At 43.5% G+C, this 19,247-nt stretch overlaps 1 protein-coding gene across 7 annotated transcripts in view; it reads left to right on the top strand.

Moving 5' to 3' along the window:
* TBXAS1 (thromboxane A synthase 1) overlaps positions 1–14,731 on the top strand; it is a 262,387-nt gene extending 247,656 nt beyond the window's left edge. For all 7 annotated transcript variants that reach the window (XM_010410436.3, XM_010410438.4, XM_019292584.3 and 4 more), the window contains 4 exons: positions 7,879–7,967; positions 10,400–10,537; positions 12,430–12,592; positions 13,202–14,731. In XM_010410436.3, coding sequence (XP_010408738.3) covers positions 7,879–7,967; positions 10,400–10,537; positions 12,430–12,592; positions 13,202–13,276 — 465 coding nt within the window. In that variant the 3' untranslated portion in view covers positions 13,277–14,731. The remainder of the gene's footprint in view (positions 1–7,878; positions 7,968–10,399; positions 10,538–12,429; positions 12,593–13,201) is intronic.
* Positions 14,732–19,247: the final 4,516 nt, after the last annotated feature.

Below are 19,247 nucleotides of genomic sequence, written 5' to 3'. Positions count from 1 at the left end.
TTCAGAGCAGCATTTGCCTGTTTATGAACAGGAGTCACATTGAGGCTGAAAAATAAAAATCAGGCTAGTTATGAAGGCTTGAGCTGGTGGGTGCTCAACTCTTAAGGTTGTAAATTGATGGTCTCAGTCTTCAGCACCTTTGCTGGCCCCTTGTGTTTAGGGGAGGGATTATTTACCAGGAGCACCTCACACATGCATTTGGAAGATGACCAACTAATTAATGTTTGCTAAACGCTTCGCGAGCCCCAGGGGAAAAACAGCCATGGAAAGGCAAAGTCTTATTATTGTTGTGCTGCACCTAATGTACGTTAGATGTTTTCAAGGCATCAGGCACTCCATAAATGTTGTGTGGTATTAAAACTGACCTGCCCTTGTCAGAGCAAATAATAATTACGCTGAGTGATGAGAGAATCTTGCATTTTCTCTGCTATGAATGTTTTCCTGTTTACTAATTCAGAAAAGGTCTCATCCAGCAATTGCTGAAGCCAGTTGACTTAAGCAGCCACTGGCTCAAGAAGGGCAGATTACAGAAGTAATTTATTTTGTGTAAAGCTCTGATCTCCTCATAGGTTGGACTGTGCTCTCTAGGGCATATTTCCCCAAACTGAATGCCTGGGGCTGAGTAACCTCTCAGTCCATAAGGCTGCCATGGAGATGGAAAACAACCAAAGACAACCTCAGCACGTAGACCATAAGATAGCCTCTATTTGCAGCATGAAAATTCATGCTGATGCCTTTTAATATAAACATAACGTGAGGAAATGAACATTTGATTAAACTAAACACACCTTTTATATGCAAGGCCCTAATTTAAAGCACTGTCACCTCCATACAGAAAATACCAGCTGGAGTAGGAATGATTAAATTAAATCATCTGGCTCTTATGTGATACCATGAATGTCTACTGAGAGGAGAAAAAAAAAAGTCTCTCCTCTTTATTCCTGTAGATCTGCAGCAACCATCAAGGGACACTTCTGTAGCAGGAAGGATTAAGTCTTGCACAAACTTCAGTGGTTAATGTGCTTTGGACTGGTGACATGCCCTTCGGACAGACCTACCCCAGTTTTATAATTCTCTTTCTCAGCCTTTTGGGCCTCTGGCAGTCCTTTCTCCTATTTAATTTCCTCCTTGCTTCCCTCCCACTGGGATCCTTCACCATTCAGCATTTCTGCCACCCAAGTAGAAATTTTGATTGTGTCAGACAAGTGTAGAAAGAGAGACTTTTGAGCCTCGGTGGGCTGTGGAGAGAACCGGGACAGATTTCTTGGGGGCTGAGTGTTTTTTAAGGAGTCAAGAAAGATGCAGTCTCTGTGCCTCTGCTGAGCTTAGCTTGCTGCAGTGCATGGGCAGGGATTATACCACATCACAAATAGCTGGAGCAGGGCATGCATTGCATACAGGTAGGGAGCCACTTCTAGAGGGCAACTACTTTTCCCCATCCAACCTAAGTAAAATAATAAAAATTAGTATAGTGAGGGTACTTATGTACGAAATGCTGCCTGGCCTGGCAGTATCAGCACACCGGGGACCTGCACCTTCCTTTGTGACAGCAGAGCATCCCAGGCTCCCAGTCTCACAGTTATTTAATTGATTTTCATTTGAAGGCACACACTTCTCTTGGCAATCTGGGACTAGGGGAAGCTGACAAATTTACAAAACCTGAACAGAAACAGATTTTTTTTCTCTTTTCATTTGTAGCTTGCCTTGTAAAGTATTTCCTCATAGATTTTCTTCTTTTTGCCTGACTTTATTTTTTCTGGATCTTCTACCTGATGGCACACGTTCTGTTCTTGCTGATCACCATGTGTCAGTAGTAATGTAGGTGGAAGGGAATTTCTGACTGTTTTGGTTGCAGCTTTTATGTTTATCAGTTTGGCTTTGGGACACTGTTCAGTTTCAGGAAGTATTTTTATCTCACAGAAGTTTCCTTGTAAGTAGTGATGCTACAAAGACCTTGTTTTAGCACCGTGGAAGCTACTGGAGGTAGTGCAGGTCTGTCTTCTGTCAGGAGCTGAATCCTTTGATTCAAAAAGCGAAGTAACGTTAAAGTGAGTTGACATTGGTGTAACCTTATACCTTCGGGCTCTTTCCCCAGCACTGTTTGGTACATCCTTAGAACTGTATTTTCCTCTCCCTTACACTGACACAGCCCCAGGGAGCTGTGTGGATTTGCACCAAAGGGGTGGAGGGAATTTGGCTGCAAGGTCTGTGTGTAATGTGGTTATCGGTGCGAAACTGGTGCGCCAGCCTTTCCCAGCAGCTCTGAACTCCGCCTGCAAATCGGCACCTTCCTCTGTGTGCGGTCAGTTGACTTGCATGGTAGTGAACCCAGAGAGAGGTGGAGTTGGAGGTGAGGGTGACTGGCAAGTGATTTGAACAAAAAGCTGTAAGATTAAATTTGTTTAGCACTCGCAGTCTTTAGGAGGAGCTGGGAGGAGTTTGTTTGAGGTGTCTGAAGCACTGAATGTTGTCACATTTTGAGATGTGCTTCAATGAGCAAAGAAACTTTGCCAAAGCCAGTGAGCAGCCACCAAGGGTGGGGGTGAGAGCCTGACAAAATTCAATTTGAATAACAACCCAAGCAGATGAAAAAGGTGGCAGGTGACCCACATGGAACAAAGAAATAAATTGAAAGCTTGGTAGTATGAGTTTCGGATAGCTTTTTCTTGCTTCTGGGGAAAGATGCAAGAGGGGATGGAGCTGAGAACTTTAACGTTGATTTCTGAGAGCAAGTGAGAAAGCACAATGCTGATGGTAGATGCTCTAGTGCTACCAAGGTGTGCTCTAAGGCTTTGAGAGGTGTCAGGCAGCTCAGAAAGTCTCTTAATCTGGAAATCAGGCTTGTTGCCCCATTTTTCATTCCTGAACCTTGTCCTTAGTTCTGTAGTCAAGAACTTAATATTTTGCTAGAAGGTTCTGTAGGCCTCTGTCACTAGAAGTGGCCAACAGACGCTTGGTGATTTTAGGCAGACTCTTCTCTGTCTTAAGGCCATGATCTGTCTCCCAGAGCAAGTGGGACTCAGGAGCTTCAGGGTCCTGTTTCCTGAGCAGCACAGACTGGTTCTGCCTGGTGCCTTGGCTCAGAGACACATCTCACCTGGCAGGTGCAGGCTGGACCACAGACAGCAGAGGAGCAGTCAGTGTTGTATGAGGACTGCCTTAAGCATTTTTGAAGTGTTTGGTCCAAGTTCTGGGGATAAAGTTAAGAAATTTTACTTCATCAACTTGGTCCCTATCCTGCTGCCTGAGATCGAAGGGAGGCTTTGGTTTGGTGCTTTACAGGGGTTCCAGCATGTTGTCATGGAAGGGGTAAAACATGAGACAAGGTTTCTTTAAGTGAGTTAAGGATAGGTACCTGTTAAACCAACCCACCCCTTTGTTTCATTGATCTGCATTTTGAGCACAGTCCTGTCTCTAACCTTTCCTTTGGTGATATGGTTGTTGGCAAAGTTGTTGTGGGGCGACCCTAATTTGACTTTCTTGTACTTAACATTCTTACATTTTTTCCCCCTCTCTCAGGCTGAGTGAGGCACACAGGCTCTAGTTCTGTTAGTGTATCCTAGAGGTGGCCAGAGAGGTCAAAAACCCAGGCAGATTCTTTGATCTATTGGCAGCTTTTGACCCATTTGATCAAGAAACATTACTGACCTGCTTGTGAATGGCTGTGGTCTGAATAGCCCTTTGGGCAATTTGAAAGGGAGTCGGGTGAGAGTAATTGAGGGGTGATATTGGCTTTTTTTTGACTCCTATCCTATTGCTATCCAAAGTCTACATTTTGGGGGAGAGCCCATGTGGGCTGTGTAGCTATGCATACACGATAACTCATGGATCTGCATCTGTGCTTAAGCAGATCTGCACGTCATCTCTCTGACCTGGACTTTGTCACAGCCGCACCTGCCCATGAGCCACTGGATTTGGATTGCAATTTCTCAGAAACCTCAGCTGGTTCAGTATCAGGCCATGACTCAGCAGTGCTCCTTGTGAGGAATGTGGTCTCCGCAGGCTTTGCTGCTTCTAAATTGATTTCAGGTGCACGTCACACTGTCAGCTGCACAAAATTTTCTCTGATTTTTTTCATTCCTGGATGCTGAGTATCACTAGAGCATGGCCAATAGGATAAGTGGAAATCTCTTATTCACTGATGTGTACTTTGAATTACCATTCCCAGAACAGAGGATGATCATCAGCTACTTTGGGGAAAAGTTAGTGTCTCGTCTTGAGCTGTCACTGAAGATGGGTTCATGCTGGACGTTGTATGGAAGCAACTGAGGTGCGGGCATATGTTCCCTTCTGCTGACTTGGCTGTGGTGGCACCAACCACAGCCAGCAAAGAAGAGCCAGCAACTGGGAACAGTAACATCTCAAACTGCAGCAGAGTGATTGGCCAGACCGCTCCTGTCAGCACTTGGATTCCCTTGCTGTTCATTGAGGAATTAAAAGTTAACTGAGGGCGGTGGTAAAAAATAGGTTTGCCTGCCTAGAAAACGTTAAAACCAATATTGAAAAGCAGAGGTGGATCTGAAGGTAGTTATCTCTCTTGGAGTTTATATGAGGATTAAAACACGCGTCATCCTTGTAGCACATAGGCAATTTTATAATCACTGCTGGTATTTCACCTCAGGGTACTCTGTGGGATGAAGAATTAATTTCCCATCTTTTTCCAAGTAATGGAGGCTTGTGATTTTCTGTCAATCATAAAGGAGAGCCTGTGGCCAAACTAGATGCCAGAAGTGATTGAACAATCTGGGATTGGTAAGGGTGTACCACCACCCATCCAGAAACCAAACTGGGGAAACATGCATGCAGAGAAATGCCACAAGATGTTACATGGCCATTTCACTTCCACATCAACAGGAAAAGACACTACGAGGCTATGCAAAGCACAAGAAAAACTGCTGTGCAAAGCAGCGGCTGCAAAATTAAAATACAGGATGTTTTATTATCTGCTATGTCTTTTTCCTCCCTCACGCCCCCCATCTCTGCTTGTTAAAGACAGGAATTTTTCTTAGTGAAAAAAACATCTCATCTTGAGTACAAGGCAATTTAGACAAATTTTTTTTCAGGGGGTTAAAGTGGCATGTTTGCACAACACCACCCTCACCCCAGCAAACCTGCCAGCAGTTGATAGATATAAATAGGGACATTTAGGGGAGAAAAGCATATTTATGTTCCTTTGAAATGTGCTTGGCTAAAGGCATATTTTTAAGAGAGGGAGTGGAAAAACAAATGGAAAATATTTTCTTTGAAAGGGAGGAAAAAAGCAACAAACTGTCCTTCCTGAATAGAGATGCTTGGCTTGTGTGTACTTTACGCAGCTGCAGGTCAGACCTTGCAAACAACTACTAAATTAGGTCCGGCTACTTTGATGCTAAAAGCATGGAAGTGCCAGTAATTAAGTTGCATCAGATGTAGGAAATGACTGATGTGTCTGTCATGCTCATGATAGCAGAGTTCACTGCTGCCATTTGACTGACCCCTCCTTCTTTATGTAAGCAAAAGGAATTTTCTTCTAAAGAAAATCAGCTGATTTTACACCTTGGTTTTGTTTTCTGAACTGCTAATCCCCTGAAGGTATAGAAGCTATTTGAAAGAGCAAATCAAAGCTCCAATAATTTAGTGTTATATTATTCGTTGATGTATGGTTTGATTTAGTGGCTACTTATTATATCAGGTTACCATATAATTATCCTAATTATTGACTCCAGAAGTAAGTAGAGGGATTATGAGAGAGACAGGAAGGCCCAGTGGAAAGAGCATGGTTCAGAGAATCAAACACATCTTGGTGTGCTCTTGGCTCCACCACTCATTTTCTCTGAGCCTGGACTCTTCTCTCAGCCAGCCTGGCCATGAAATCATGAGGGATTGCAGGAACAGGACTCAGATGCTGACTCAGGATTCAAAGAGATGCAGGAGAGCAGTATAAAAAGGACAGGGGAAAGTTCTGAAAGAGAGTTGTAAAATGGGCAGAAAAAATAAAAGAATGCACACCACAGCATGCATTTGCATTGAGGAGTGGAGCACCTCGGTGGGCATGGAGAAGGGGAGTGAAGACCTGAAATTTGAGACTACATTTCCAGTGTCTGCTGCTGATTTCCCACACAAAATTAGGCAGCCCTCAGATCCCTTTCTGCAAAACAAGGGTGATAAAAATAATTCTCCCAGCTTTGGTTTTAGCTATTGGAATTATTGGAGCACTGTTCCTCACACAGCCTTCAGCCATGGTTCTCACGTGGCTTTTAGTCTCCTAGTCCTTGGTTTGATAACCACTGACTTAAGCCAAAGGGTTGAGTTAGCAGGCACCACTACAAGATAAAAGCCACACTGAAAGGCTGGCAGTGCAGTCCATACTTCCTGTATTGATAATATTTGTCATAAATTGACAAAATACTTCATCTATTGACAAGCTGAGTTGCATTTTTCCCCCTGAGAGAGGAGCACACACACTGGTTCTACTCAGCCCGTGCAAATTACTTTCTCTGCTTCTGCTTTTCTTTCCTGAGCCAAAAAATGGGGATAATAGAATGTATCTATTTCCTTCCTAGAAAAGATCAGTTAATGTGAAATGGTGCGTGGTGGCTTAGTGCTGAATAAGTGGGATACCCTAATCCAGCAAGGTATCCCTGTTCTATTGTATGCCTTTTCTGCATACCATCTGGAGTTGTTCTCTGCTTAGTATTTTCAGTATCTACCATATGTTTTTGCATGAAAATTCAATAAAATATGCATTATACATGAAAAGTGCTGTAGTAAATAAAGGAAGGATGGAATCCAGTCCCCTTTGTGAACGGCAGGGGCCCCAAATCTTCATAAAAGGTTTAGTCTAGTCTGACGTCTGTGCTTTTCTCCAATTTTCTCTGTGTCAGTCTTTAGGAGATGCTCTAATTTAAAACAAAACTCTACTTTCCTGATGAGGTTATTTGATGTTCTTCGGCTGCCCTCTGCTGAGAGCACTGAATAAAACAGGGAAGATGTCCTTTTTCCAAGGAAGGTAACAGTGGAAGAAATTCCCTGTTTCTCCCTGTGCCGAGTCGTGCCATTGCTGCTGTTTGGTGTCTCTCGTTGTCTGTTTGTTGCCATTCAGATGGCAAAGCCTTCTGAGCTACAGCCCTGTTGGGGTTTTAGTGCCCACCACTCCTTGTCAAGGGCTGAATGGCTTTGTAGGATTGTGAAAACGTGGGCTCAGGCATTGACCACCATGAAAAATTAAGCAGCATTAAACAAGGGCTGGAGAAAACAGGCTTCTCTGCTCAGGCACTGCTACAGTCCTGCCAGGTGGGATTTGGGCTATACCTCAGCACCACCCTACCTGGCAGATCAATTTAGCACTGCTTCCTGTTCCTCATCGGGGTACCAGCTCTTCCAGTGCCATCTCCATCCCTCCACAGGCATCACAGCACTAGCACTGTGCTTTATTTCTATAGCTGGGAAAGTGCAGAGGGGTTGTTCCAACTTCAACAGCAGTAACTGAAGGACTTGCTGTTTCTTGTGAATGAAGTGTGAGCCATGCTCTTGCCCTTGGGAAGAAACAAGGGTCCTGTGCAGATTTTGGTACACATGTAAAACAATAGCTCTGTTGTAGCTGTTGATGCTCTCTGTAATGACCTGCTTTTAGTACTCCCTAGCAAGTTGATTTATTATTATATCTTCAGCTGGGCTGTGCACCAAAGCGTTTTGATGATGAAAGGAATGTTATACACACATTTAATTACTGCCCACATTTTTGTATAATTTTATCATTTACTGTTTTAGATGAGACATCGAGTTCTTCTACAGGAAAGATGCCCAGTAAAAAATAGATGATTTAAAAGCTAATCTGAGATGAGTTTGGCACTTAACATGTGAGAAAATGTAATTGTTCCTTTCGTCCTGCCCTTTCAGATGGTCCCTGATTACCAAAATGTACAAGAACTCCCTTATCTGGACATGGTGATTGCAGAGACATTGCGCATGTACCCACCTGCATTCAGGTATTTTTTTTTTTTTTTTTTTCCCCTTCTGATTACACAGGATAGCTCCCTGGCTCTATTAAATGGAAATCTGATGTTGGAAGACCAATGGTCTCTCAGTCTCTGTGCCAACATCAATACTGCTTTGTGCATTTGAAAGATATAATGCAGCCTATTGAAGGAAAGCTGGATAATTCTGGTATTTCTAAAGCACATTTTTACAGTGAATTGGCCAAGGTTGCTTCCTCACCATTCTTCACATCCCCCAAGGTTAGAGGATGGAGCCATTTTGAAGCAGGTCTGGCCTTAGAAAGCCAGAGGCTGCTGCTTCCATGTGCCTCAGGCATCAGGGATATGTGTCCCTACCCCGTTGGTTATTAAGGCCCTGACCTGTGGCAGGGTTGCAATTCAGAAAGTTGTATTTTACATGTGTGTTTAACTTTGGCCCATTCACACTTAGCACTGTATTACACTAATAGAGCTAAACTAACGGTTAACATCCATGAACTTTCAAAAGTTTTGTCCCAATTCACACAAGACTAATTCCACTATATCAATGAACTGAAAACAAGGGAAAAATAAGTTAGAAAACTGTTTGATTGTTAAAGCTCCAAGTTATCACAAGCATAAATACAGATATTAAGAAATAGAATTTTTCAAAGGGATCAGCCAGTTGCAATACTTCTCATGAAGCAAATTCATATGACTGGAAAGAAGCCAAAGCTGAGCTTGCTGTGAGAGCTTTTGAAAAATTTAACCCATGACTGCAAGCACCTTAAAAAAAGCTTAAAATCATATTCTCTGCTATATGTTCATTAAGATTGGAAGTCAAGATATTTTTCATGGGCATCTGCAGGATTGTTCAGAGAGTAAATATCAAAGAGATCTGCTCCTGGATGAGATGATGGGTCTTTACTGTGTTAAACTTGGGGTACAGGTGGAAATGGTTTTGCTGGTTAAAGTGACAGGGGTCTTTGAGTTTGGGCTGTATCACTGGGAGACAATCTATGTTTGTCAGATGGGAGACAAAACAAGAATGGAGCAAAGTTGTTCTGAAGTTTTGTTTGGTGTTGTCAGTGCTGTTTATTGATCTGGCTTTTACTCTGATGGATGTGGAATGGATAGAACAGCCCAGTGACACTGAAAGATGGTAATTGCCTATGACAAGGGTAAAGCTGAGTTAGGGGAAAAATCAGCAGCAGCCAAACTTGTTATAAAATGAGTTGGTTTTAATTTTTTAAAAATGAATTTACTATCCAGAGAACTTTCTCCCCCAGAACTCATGTTTCTGTTATCACCAAATTCACATAAGAATGAGAAGGGTAGCTTCAATCCTTCTTTTTTTTTTGGCATGCCAGTGTTTTGTTCCAGGTTTGGAGCCTCCGTTATTTATTTGTCTATGAGAAAGCGAGATGAGTGACAGTGAGGAAAGAATGTGTTCCTGTAATGATACCAGACTGACAGCCCTGAAGCTGAAATCTTTGTTCAACTTTCTAAGCAGAGTGTGGGAAGCAGCAAAGGAAGTTCCTGCACATTGTTTCACCCCTGTGCTTGCAGCTGGTGCCAGGGAATAGCTCCCAGACTGAGATAGCAGGGCACCCACCTGGTCTGGGCTGATTTGGGATCTGTAGTGACCACCTGCTTGCGAATGGCTGTGGTCTGAATAGCCCCAAAAGATGTGGATCAGAACCTACCACCACACATGCACACCCACACACAATCCTTTGTAAGGTTTACAGAAACAAGCTTGGCTTTAGCAGGCCGCTTTCCTGAGTGATTTTTTTGTCATTATGAGGTTCCTAAGGACACCTCTGTCACCTATCACCACAGGGTGGGAGAAGACTGCAGAGTTTTGTTGTTACCATCATGCCTGTCTTTGATGAGTGTATGTGAAATGTGGTTTTCCAAGGCTTGTGAATTGGTTGTATTTCTGGAGTAGCAGCAGCAGCAGAACACTCACCCCTAATATTGAAACCAACCCTTGCTAAATTTCAGGTGCTGCACCAACAGGGGGAGCTTCTCAAATAAACAAACTCAAAGCTATATTTACTATCCTTTTTTTTTTTCTGGAAGCCAACCAGCATATTCTTTCTACCTGTTATTAGAGGTGACTGAGAGATTTCATCAGCAATTTTCATAAAGAATGAGTCTAAACCCAACTTCAACAGCAAAACTGCAGTTTAGCAGTTAATGCTTTGGAAAACAGTACACAACCAGAAATGCTTTCTTGTGAAAAGGGCAAAAGTCAACCAGCTGGGCTGGAGTTATGGACTTCTAAGTGGAGATGATTATAACCTGAGAAGACACTGGCATCAGCAACAGTTTTCGCATTTATCTATGAGGAATTGTTACCCAGCAACTGTATGGTCAGATGAAGACAGATACTTTTATAGATCTCTCCTGCTGTGTTTTTAACCTTTATTAATAATCTGGGATGCATGATGTTGTTGCAGATTCACTAGGGAAGCAGCTGAAGACTGTGTAGTGCTGGGGCAGCATATTCCAGCTGGAGCTGTCATTGAAACTGCAGTTGGACACCTTCACCACAACCCTGAGTTCTGGCCAGAACCCGAGAAGTTCATTCCTGAGAGGTACATGGAGTAATGCTTTTTCATTCTTAAATTGAAGTCCTTACTTGGGCCTGTGGGCACAGAACTCCAACCTGTCCCGTGCAGACACCAGGTTCGGCTGCTCTTTCACAGCCACAGTCACCCACTATTCCTCCAAACCAGCATTTCCACCAAGAGGAGCACAGTTTCATTTGGACCATAAAAACATGTGATTTCTACTAAATCAGACAAGTGATGATAGTGGTGTATCCCACAGAAGGTGTGAGATTTGGTCAAGGTTGAACTGTGGCACAGGTTTTCAGACCTGTTTCCAAATCAGATACTGTGAATAATGTCACTTCTGGGTGCCAAAATTCTGAAGTGGGATAGTATATTCACCTGGGAATGTACCTGGGAAACTCATCCAGCTCCTGGCTGGTTTAGAGCACCCTTTTCACCTGAAACATAAGAGTGTGGCTGCTCTGTGAGTGGGGAATCTACCCCATCTCCCACTGGGAATTTGCTGTCTGTCTGTAAGTCAGGATCCTTGGTTCTTGTTTGGCAAGACATAGTTTCACATGGAGCATTTATTGTCTTCAGTGGGTGGGGAGAACCCTGTCAAGCTGTGGTTTTGTACATGCCCTGTGTTACAGGTGCTGCCTTGAGCTTACAGGGAGAGTTTCAGCTGATGTGGTGCTGTGTGGAAGCACAATTTAGTCTTGTGGGCAGCTATATTTTTAAACTGTTTTGTGGGCAGATGCATTTTAAGCTACCACTACATTGAAAAGTTTACTAAGAAAAAAAGTGCCTGCTCCACAAACAACTGGGTGTGAGGCAGGCAGCCCAGAACTATCTCTGCCAATAAGACAACACGTGTGTGGTGTAGGTGGGTTTGCCTAATGCTCCTTCTGGAACAAATCTAGGCATGTGCTCCATCAGACTCTTTTGGCCATGAAGAAGAGCAATGCCAGGGTTAGAGAAGCCCAGAGATTTTGCTGGAGAGGAATCTTAGCAGTAACGGGAAGTCTGGGGTGGGCATTTTTAGCAATGCTTATCTAGAAATGCTTTCTTAATTGTTTATTCACCACTTTAACAGTAGTATGAAAGGGTAAAATGGTTAGTGGGGGCTGCAGTCCCCCTGACTCACACAGTGCTGTTCATTATGAATCTGAGATTAATTCCCTTTTGAACCTTCCCTGAGGAATGATGCATAATTACTAACACTCTGCTCAGCTTGTATCAGTTGGTAATGTTAGTAAGAATGATAAGAGCATAACAAAAAATAAAATAATTCAGCTACAACCCCCCCACCACCTTTTCATTTTGAAATTGGCCGTAGGAGTTAAAACAAGGGAGACTTTAAATTTACCAGAATGATATATGGGGGTGAGCAAGGCAAGAATTGCCTGAACCTGTTTGTACGGGATATGCAACAGTGCTTAGTACATGAGTTAATGGTCCTTCAATCTCAAAGTAGGGGCCTCTACAGTACTTTTTGGAGTAGTGTCTCAATCTTACTTAGGTTATCTAAGCATGGGGATGAAATTAGTGGAAATACACAATATTTTTCTCCGAAGTTTGAAATAGCTTGTATTGCCTCTCATCTCTTTCTACCCTGCATCAGTTTTCTGGGCTTTAGCAGTCTAAAGTTCTTGGAAAGTGAATCCAAAATGATGAGAGATTTTCATTAAAGATCGATTGGAAGTAATACTCATGTCTCCACATCCTCTCCTGAAATCACCAGCTGACAAAGGCTGATGGCCATAAGTCAATTATCTGTTTATTTAAGATGTCAGGACATAATCTGTCAATAGTCCCCTTGAACTGTCCATTAAGATCAATTGAAATAACCAGCATTTGAGATTTGAATGAAAAACGTGGAATCAAGAGCAAAAAGCATTTCTTGAACTGGTTTCCATATCTGCATCTTTTAGGTTTACAGAGGAGGCCAAGAAGGAACGACATCCCTTTGTATACCTGCCCTTTGGGGCAGGACCCCGTGGCTGCATTGGCATGAAAATGGGTTTGTTGGAGACAAAAATGACTCTGCTGAGAATTTTGCAGAAGTTTCAATTCAAGACCTGCCCAGAGACTGAGGTTTGTAAATGCAGAGGCTTAAAGATCACACTTGTTAACTTGAGGGAGTTGACAGTGTGTCTTAGGACAACTGATTTGCCTTTGTGACTTCTCTTCATTTGAGAAAATTGGTAGAGACACTTCCATAATAAGGAGGGACAAGAGGCCTGGACTGCGTGTTTTAAGCAAAATATGATTTAAGATATATAATTTTCCAACAAAAGACCTGTTACACAGCCTTGCCTTAGTGGAGAGCAGTATGGCAAGACCACAGGCAAAATGCTATGATCCATAGAGGGTGAGAATGTGTGTACATATCTCACAGGAGCTCAGCTCTTCAGTATAGGCCTATTGCTATGGAGCTTGCACCCAGCTCTAGAGTTTACAGAGTTAATTTCTTTCTGTTCAGATCTACAGCATTCCTGGGTAGCCACTGCCTCAGCCTCTGGCTGTAAATTCTATTTAATATTATACCACCACAGCTGACTGTAAAACAAGTACTTTACAGCTTCCACAGTAATCCTGGTATGAACTGGTCCTCCAGCAAAAATGTCTGTGTGTATGTGGGGCTGTCATACACACATAAACGAACACATACAACTGCACATAAGATGCTCTTTTTTCTTTCAGATTCCTTTGCAGCTCAAATCAAAAGCCACACTTGGACCAAAAAATGGAGTCTACATTATGCTGGAATCTCGCTAAATGGAAATGTGCATCCTGAAGCCTTCTGGGATGAGGCCCTTTGTTAGTGATTCACTGGGTATAATTATTTTTCCAAACTCCAAGGACGGGTTGGAGCCTAAGTCCCTCTGATGGTCAGTAGGTGCTTGCTCACTGCCCTCCTGTGGGACAGCCTCCAGTCACTTTTTAAAATGGGCTCCACAGTCTTTTTTGGAGGTTTTCAAATTGCTGTGAATGGTATCGGTGAAGAAGCATCCCACTTTCACTTGCTTTTCTACATCACACTTCTTTTAACTTAATCTTTGAGAATGCTTTCCTCATGCTCAATTTCCACAATTTACAGTAGATTTTAATTTCAATTCATTGCATGACACATCCTTCTCATGCACTTGTGAGTCCCTTCTCTAGAGAAAGCCCCAAAGGCACCACAGTTACAGCAGAAGACCTGGGACGCACTGCATTGGATTTTATCATGAACTCCACTAACAATCAAAGCTGAGGCTCCTGCACAATGCTTAATCTCTCCCTGTGTCTGTAAAGCAGGAGGAGTTGCACCTCCTTCATGCTTTGAAGAGATTTTAAATGCACTTAGATTAACGATTTGCACTTGGCACATTCCATCAACATGACAGAAGAAGAATGAAGAGTTCCCTGGCTTACTAGTAAAGTTCCAGTAGCTAAGACCAAAGAAATGAGGTGACAGCCATTTTCCTGGCTGCTGAACTGCTGGTAGAAAGGTGGAGTCAAAGAAGATATGAATTCAAAGCAAGCAGGAGGACTGGAGGAAATTTAAAGGTAATCAGAAGGTGTTGGTTCATCTGCTCCATGAGGAGGCCTTTCCTTTCCAAGCATTGCAGCTGGCACCATCCCTGTCTAGCTCCTTGAATCAAGGAAATTAAGAGCATGCATGCACTAGAGCCAGTGGCAAAGGGGTGGGATCCAGGATCATCAGACCCAGCAGTTCTCTTGACTCCGTCTGAGACACTGGAGCAGGTCATGTCCCAAGTGCCTCACTCCCCTCAGGAGGGAACTTGTCTGATTTCTAGCTGCAGCAGCCCCGTGGATACGTTCTAGCTGTGTGACTGTGCACGTGCATCTTCTCAGCCAAAACAGCCATACACTTCCATTCCTCACATTCCCTCTGTCCTACTCCTCTGCAAAGCCTTCACCCACCACACAGCTAGTGTTGCACAAGAAGCTGGGAGGGGACACAGCTGGGACAGCTGACCCCCACTGACCACAGGGACATTCCATACCCTATGGCACCATGCTCAGCACATAAAACCAACGGAAGAAGAAGGAAGGGGGACAACATTCAAAGTGATGGTATTTGACTTCCCAAGTCACTGTTAACACCTGCTGGAGCTCTGCTTTCCTGGGGTGGTGGAACACATGCCTGCACATGGGAAATGGTGGAAGAATTCTTTGGGTTTTGTGTGGCTTTTGCTTTACCTATTAAACTGTCTTAATCCATGAGTTTTCTCATTCTTACAGTTCTTTCCCTCATCCCACTGTGGGGGAGTGAATGAGCAGTTCTGAGGGGCTGAGCTGCTGGCTGGGGTTAAACCACAACAGAACCATGAGAAGAGATTGGTGCAGTGTCAAGATCCTTTCAAAAATTTTATTTATTCTTATATTTTTTTCTTTAAAATTCTTGTATATAACAAAAATTTTTGCAGCATTATAAAAATAATGAAGCACCTTTGGTTCTTTGCAAGTCTTGACCTTCTGCCTGCTTGGCATAGTCTGCTTGAGGTTTCCTTAGGTACAGCATCTCTCTTGGTGGTGTGCACAGAGAAGTGTTGCAGCAGCAGGAGGAAGAGACTGACTGCTCAGCTTCACTGCAGGGATGGAGCCATCTGCTCACTGATGCCTGGCTAGGTCCCTGAGTTTCTCTCCAGCAAGCATCTTTTGCTGCCTTCTTTCCACATGCTGCCTGAACACTGATCAAATTACTAGATCTTGTTCCTCAAAGATTGTCTCTTTCTCTTTCATGTGTTTTTTTTTTAAACATATCTCTATAGGTAGTAGTGGTGAAGTACTGATGGGGGCAGTCTTGGAATTGTTCCTTTTTCCACGGAGCATCTCTGGCATGCTAAACAGAAGTTCCCTGTTACAGACACAGTGATTAAATGAATTGCTGATGGATAGATTGTTATTCATTTGAAATGCAACATGCTGTATTTACCTTAGTTTCTTCACATTTTACATAACTTTTTCCCTCCTTAAAACAGTATGTTGGAGGCTGATTTACTATGCAGCTTATACACAGAGTTGGCAAAAAGCTGGATGGGCCTTGCCTAAAAACTTCCCACCTGCCTGAATGAGCAGCAAGTTTATTCCATCTAAAGTCGTCTGTCAAAGGCTTGTTTGTATTCCTTACATGAATTAGGAGGTTGTCATGTGCTTCATTTTTGACAAAATACTCCAAGCCTAAATCAAGCTTGTCCCTTTCTTACACATGATTTTGTATAAACTCTTCTTGCCAGTCCCTGCCTCTGCAACGTGGGTGGTGTGGCTGGAGCACTTAGCAGTGAAGACCGAGGCAGAAGTCATGGAATACATTAGCCTTCTTCATGTTCTGGGTAACCAGATCTCCTGTTTCCTTCTAGAGAGGGCTCACATTTTCTTTAGTCTTCCTTTTATCACTGACATACCTATAGAAGCCTTTTTTGTCGCCCTTGACATGCCTGGCCAGATTTATTTCCATCAGGGCTTGCTTCAGCTTTCCTAACCTGATCCCTGACTGCTTAGACAATTTCTCTGTATTCCTCCCAGGATACCTGTCCTTGTTCCCACCCTCTTTAGACTTTTTTGTATTTGATTTGTTCAGGAGCCCCACATTCATCCATGAAGGTCTCCTGGTATTTTTGCCTGACTTCCTCTTTGTTGGGATGCATGACTCCTGACCTTGGAGGAGGTGATCTCTGAATATTAATGAGCTTGTTTGGGCCCCTCATCCCTCCCTTTAATCCTGACCTGTAAGGTCTCAGTCAGCTCCTCATCCATCCCTAGGTGGAGCTCCATGCACCGACAGAGGGTGACACCCCCTGCTCATCTCCTCCAACAGTCCTTCCTCAGAAGCCTGTATCCTTCCATTCCAGCCCTCCAGTCACAGGAGCCATCCCACCATGGCTGTGTGATGCCAGTGAGATCACAGACCTGCAGGAGTGCACATCTCTAACCCCATTTTTCATTCTGCATGCTGCATGTGCTTGCACAGAGACAGTCAAGATGGGCCCCATCTTACTGGCTGGAGTGGCTGGAATTCCCTTGTGCTGCTCTTCAGGTGATCTCCTGCTGATCTGTGATCCCTCTCCAGGCTCTGTGCATCTCTTGCTGGCACTGGCATCAAACTGGTACGACTGGGATGCATTGAGGTTCCTCTCCACCAGCATCATTTCAAATATTGATTCCACTGGAAAAAACCAGTCCTGCAGTGGCTGCAGCTGTGCATCACATTTTACAGGCTTGGGAAGGGAACCAAGAGTCTTTCCCAGCTGCATCCACGTTGAACATGGACAGTATGTGTGCAAGTAAACTCACTTGAGTCTGTGCTAACAGTCTTTCAACTGTTCTGCAGGCTTCTGGTTAGGAAGTGTTATGTGTTTTCACCTGTCAGTTTGTAGCACTGTGAAACAGAGAAATTATTTTTTGCATCTGAAGGCAGATTTCTGGAAGTGCATCAACCCTTGTTCTACATGCAGGCTGAGACAGACAGCTAGAGAAGACAGAAAAAAGGCTGCCAGCTTTCCAGTAATACAGGAAGAGCCCCAAGCCATTTGTTCCTTCTCAGTAACAGTTGGCAATACAGCCCCCAGACACTGCAGACACTGTACCAGGACACTCAGTGGTGCTGGACCTGACCCTGGCTGTGTGAGCTCAGCAACACGCCTGCAGAGTGAGCTGTGGCTGGGCTCAGTGAGCCTCTGGAAGCACACATTTCCAGAAAAACAAGGCATGAGACTGCCAGCAGCTGTCCAAAACAGAAACTGGTAATATCACCATAATCACAGTGTGTTTGTGCACCTATATAACATGATCCTGAGCAGAGCTGGTTTTACAATTAATTAAAAAAAAACCAAACTAAAAAAAACAAAAAGCTACCCAAACAATCTCCAAAACAAAACCAAAACAATAACAACAAAAAACCCCACCCCCAGCATTATGTTTATAGTTGCAACAGCAAAACATAGCTTTATATCCTTAAGTAATGGTAACTATTTAGCATTTCTGGTACAACATGCTTCAGTCAACAGCAGTTGGGTCTAGGGAGGAACAAGGGAGCTGGTTTAAAATAATTCCTCTCCTCAGAAACAGCAAGTGTGTTGTCTTGCATTGCTGAGCTGTGAGTTTGTTTAAAATTTGGCATGTCTGTGTTAGAAAAGGGTTTTAGTCATTCTCTGACAGCTGATACTAAGCAAAGGCTGCTTGGTAAAGGAAAGCTTCTATTAAATGTCTTCTGGTCTTTGTAATGATGACAGAAAGCTGTCAGTGTAAAATGGTATTTTTAATGAGGCTGCTGATAGAAAAAAGGCTTTACAGTTTTGTACTTTATAAATAGTATTCCTAGAAAAACAGAGTTGGGTGGCAGAAATCATTATGCTTCGTGGATTGCAAATTTGAACTATCTATTCTTACCTGGCATTAAACTGCAGAATTTCCTCTCTGTGTGAGATACTTCAGGAAATGACCACCTTCTCATTTCCCTTTGTTAAACATCCTGGACATAGCTTCACCTGATACCAGACTCTTCCACGTGTTTACAGTAGAAAGCATGGTAAAAGAATTTAAAGCTGATTATAAATTGTTTCATTGCTTGGCTCATACTGGCCCCACTCACTTTCTTCTGACCTTGAAAAATCTCATCCGTCTCCAAGATGTTTTTCTCCCTGCACTGCTGGGAGCTGGTGCTACTTTCAAGGAGGGAGAATTTCCTCATTTGCTAGGATTTTTGCAATAGAGGCAAATTTGTGATGGGCCTGAAGCAAGAAGTGCAAGGGGAGCTATGGAGGCCATGAAGCCTATCTCTTGGTGAAACAGGGAAGCACCAGAAACGCTGCCCATGTAACAGCCATGCCACCTGGATTTTCTGCTGGATGTACTCCAAGTTAAGCAGCATTTCTGCAACTCCCGCTTGCCCTTTGGCCCTAAGGCATCTCTGAGCACGGGTTCCTAGAAGCCACGCTCCTTCTCCAAGGCCAGCAGCACTGAGCACACCACCACAGCCGGTATGTGCCATCCACCCGAGTTCCTCTCACCCACCAGCCCTTACTTTGCCAGGCTGCAGGTATCCACACCAGATACTGCCACTCCTTTGCTGCCAAAACTTGGACAGGATTTTGACATCCACATCTTATAAAATCTAGTCAGAACATCATGACAAACCTGGCTACAGGTAAGCCTCCTTAAAGGGTGCAGTGTATTGCCTTTGGCTGGCTGGCTGCCAGCCCCCTTCCCAGCCCAGCAGGTATGGGATCAGGGCTTATAAACCCCCATGCTCCATACCCCACGGCTAGCACAGCAAGCTGTTTGGCTTCTGCTGGCTGTGCAGTCGGTCTTGCCAGGATGGACCTGCTACCGAAAAAGGAAACAATCTTCTCAGCTTATCTTTCTCCTCACATTGCATGGGAGTGAGTGACAGATTACTGCACTCTTCCTGCTCAGTTGCTTAAGTAGCCAAAAGAGCTCCTCCTCACTCAGAAAAGAGGTTCAATATTACTTTTTGTCCAAAGTTTGGATTTAATGCAAACATCTCTTTAATCTGTTCATTTCCAAATGCAATCCAAACAGCTGTAGCTTCCAAAAACTCACAAGTGTATTGAAACATTGTACTTTCAGTATTGTTAGAGAGAAAACCATCAGAAGGAATTTAGTGGTTTGAATACCTGTTTATTTACTATACACAAGAAAGTTACCCCTGCAGTTTCAAAAGTGGAAAACATGGCAACTTTTATTTTTCTGTGATAATAGAGAAATAACAGATGACAAA

This window comes from Corvus cornix, chromosome 1A (genome assembly GCF_000738735.6).
Source record: "Corvus cornix cornix isolate S_Up_H32 chromosome 1A, ASM73873v5, whole genome shotgun sequence".
Lineage (NCBI taxonomy): Eukaryota > Metazoa > Chordata > Aves > Passeriformes > Corvidae > Corvus > Corvus cornix.
This window is presented reverse-complemented; position numbering and strand designations above follow the sequence as displayed.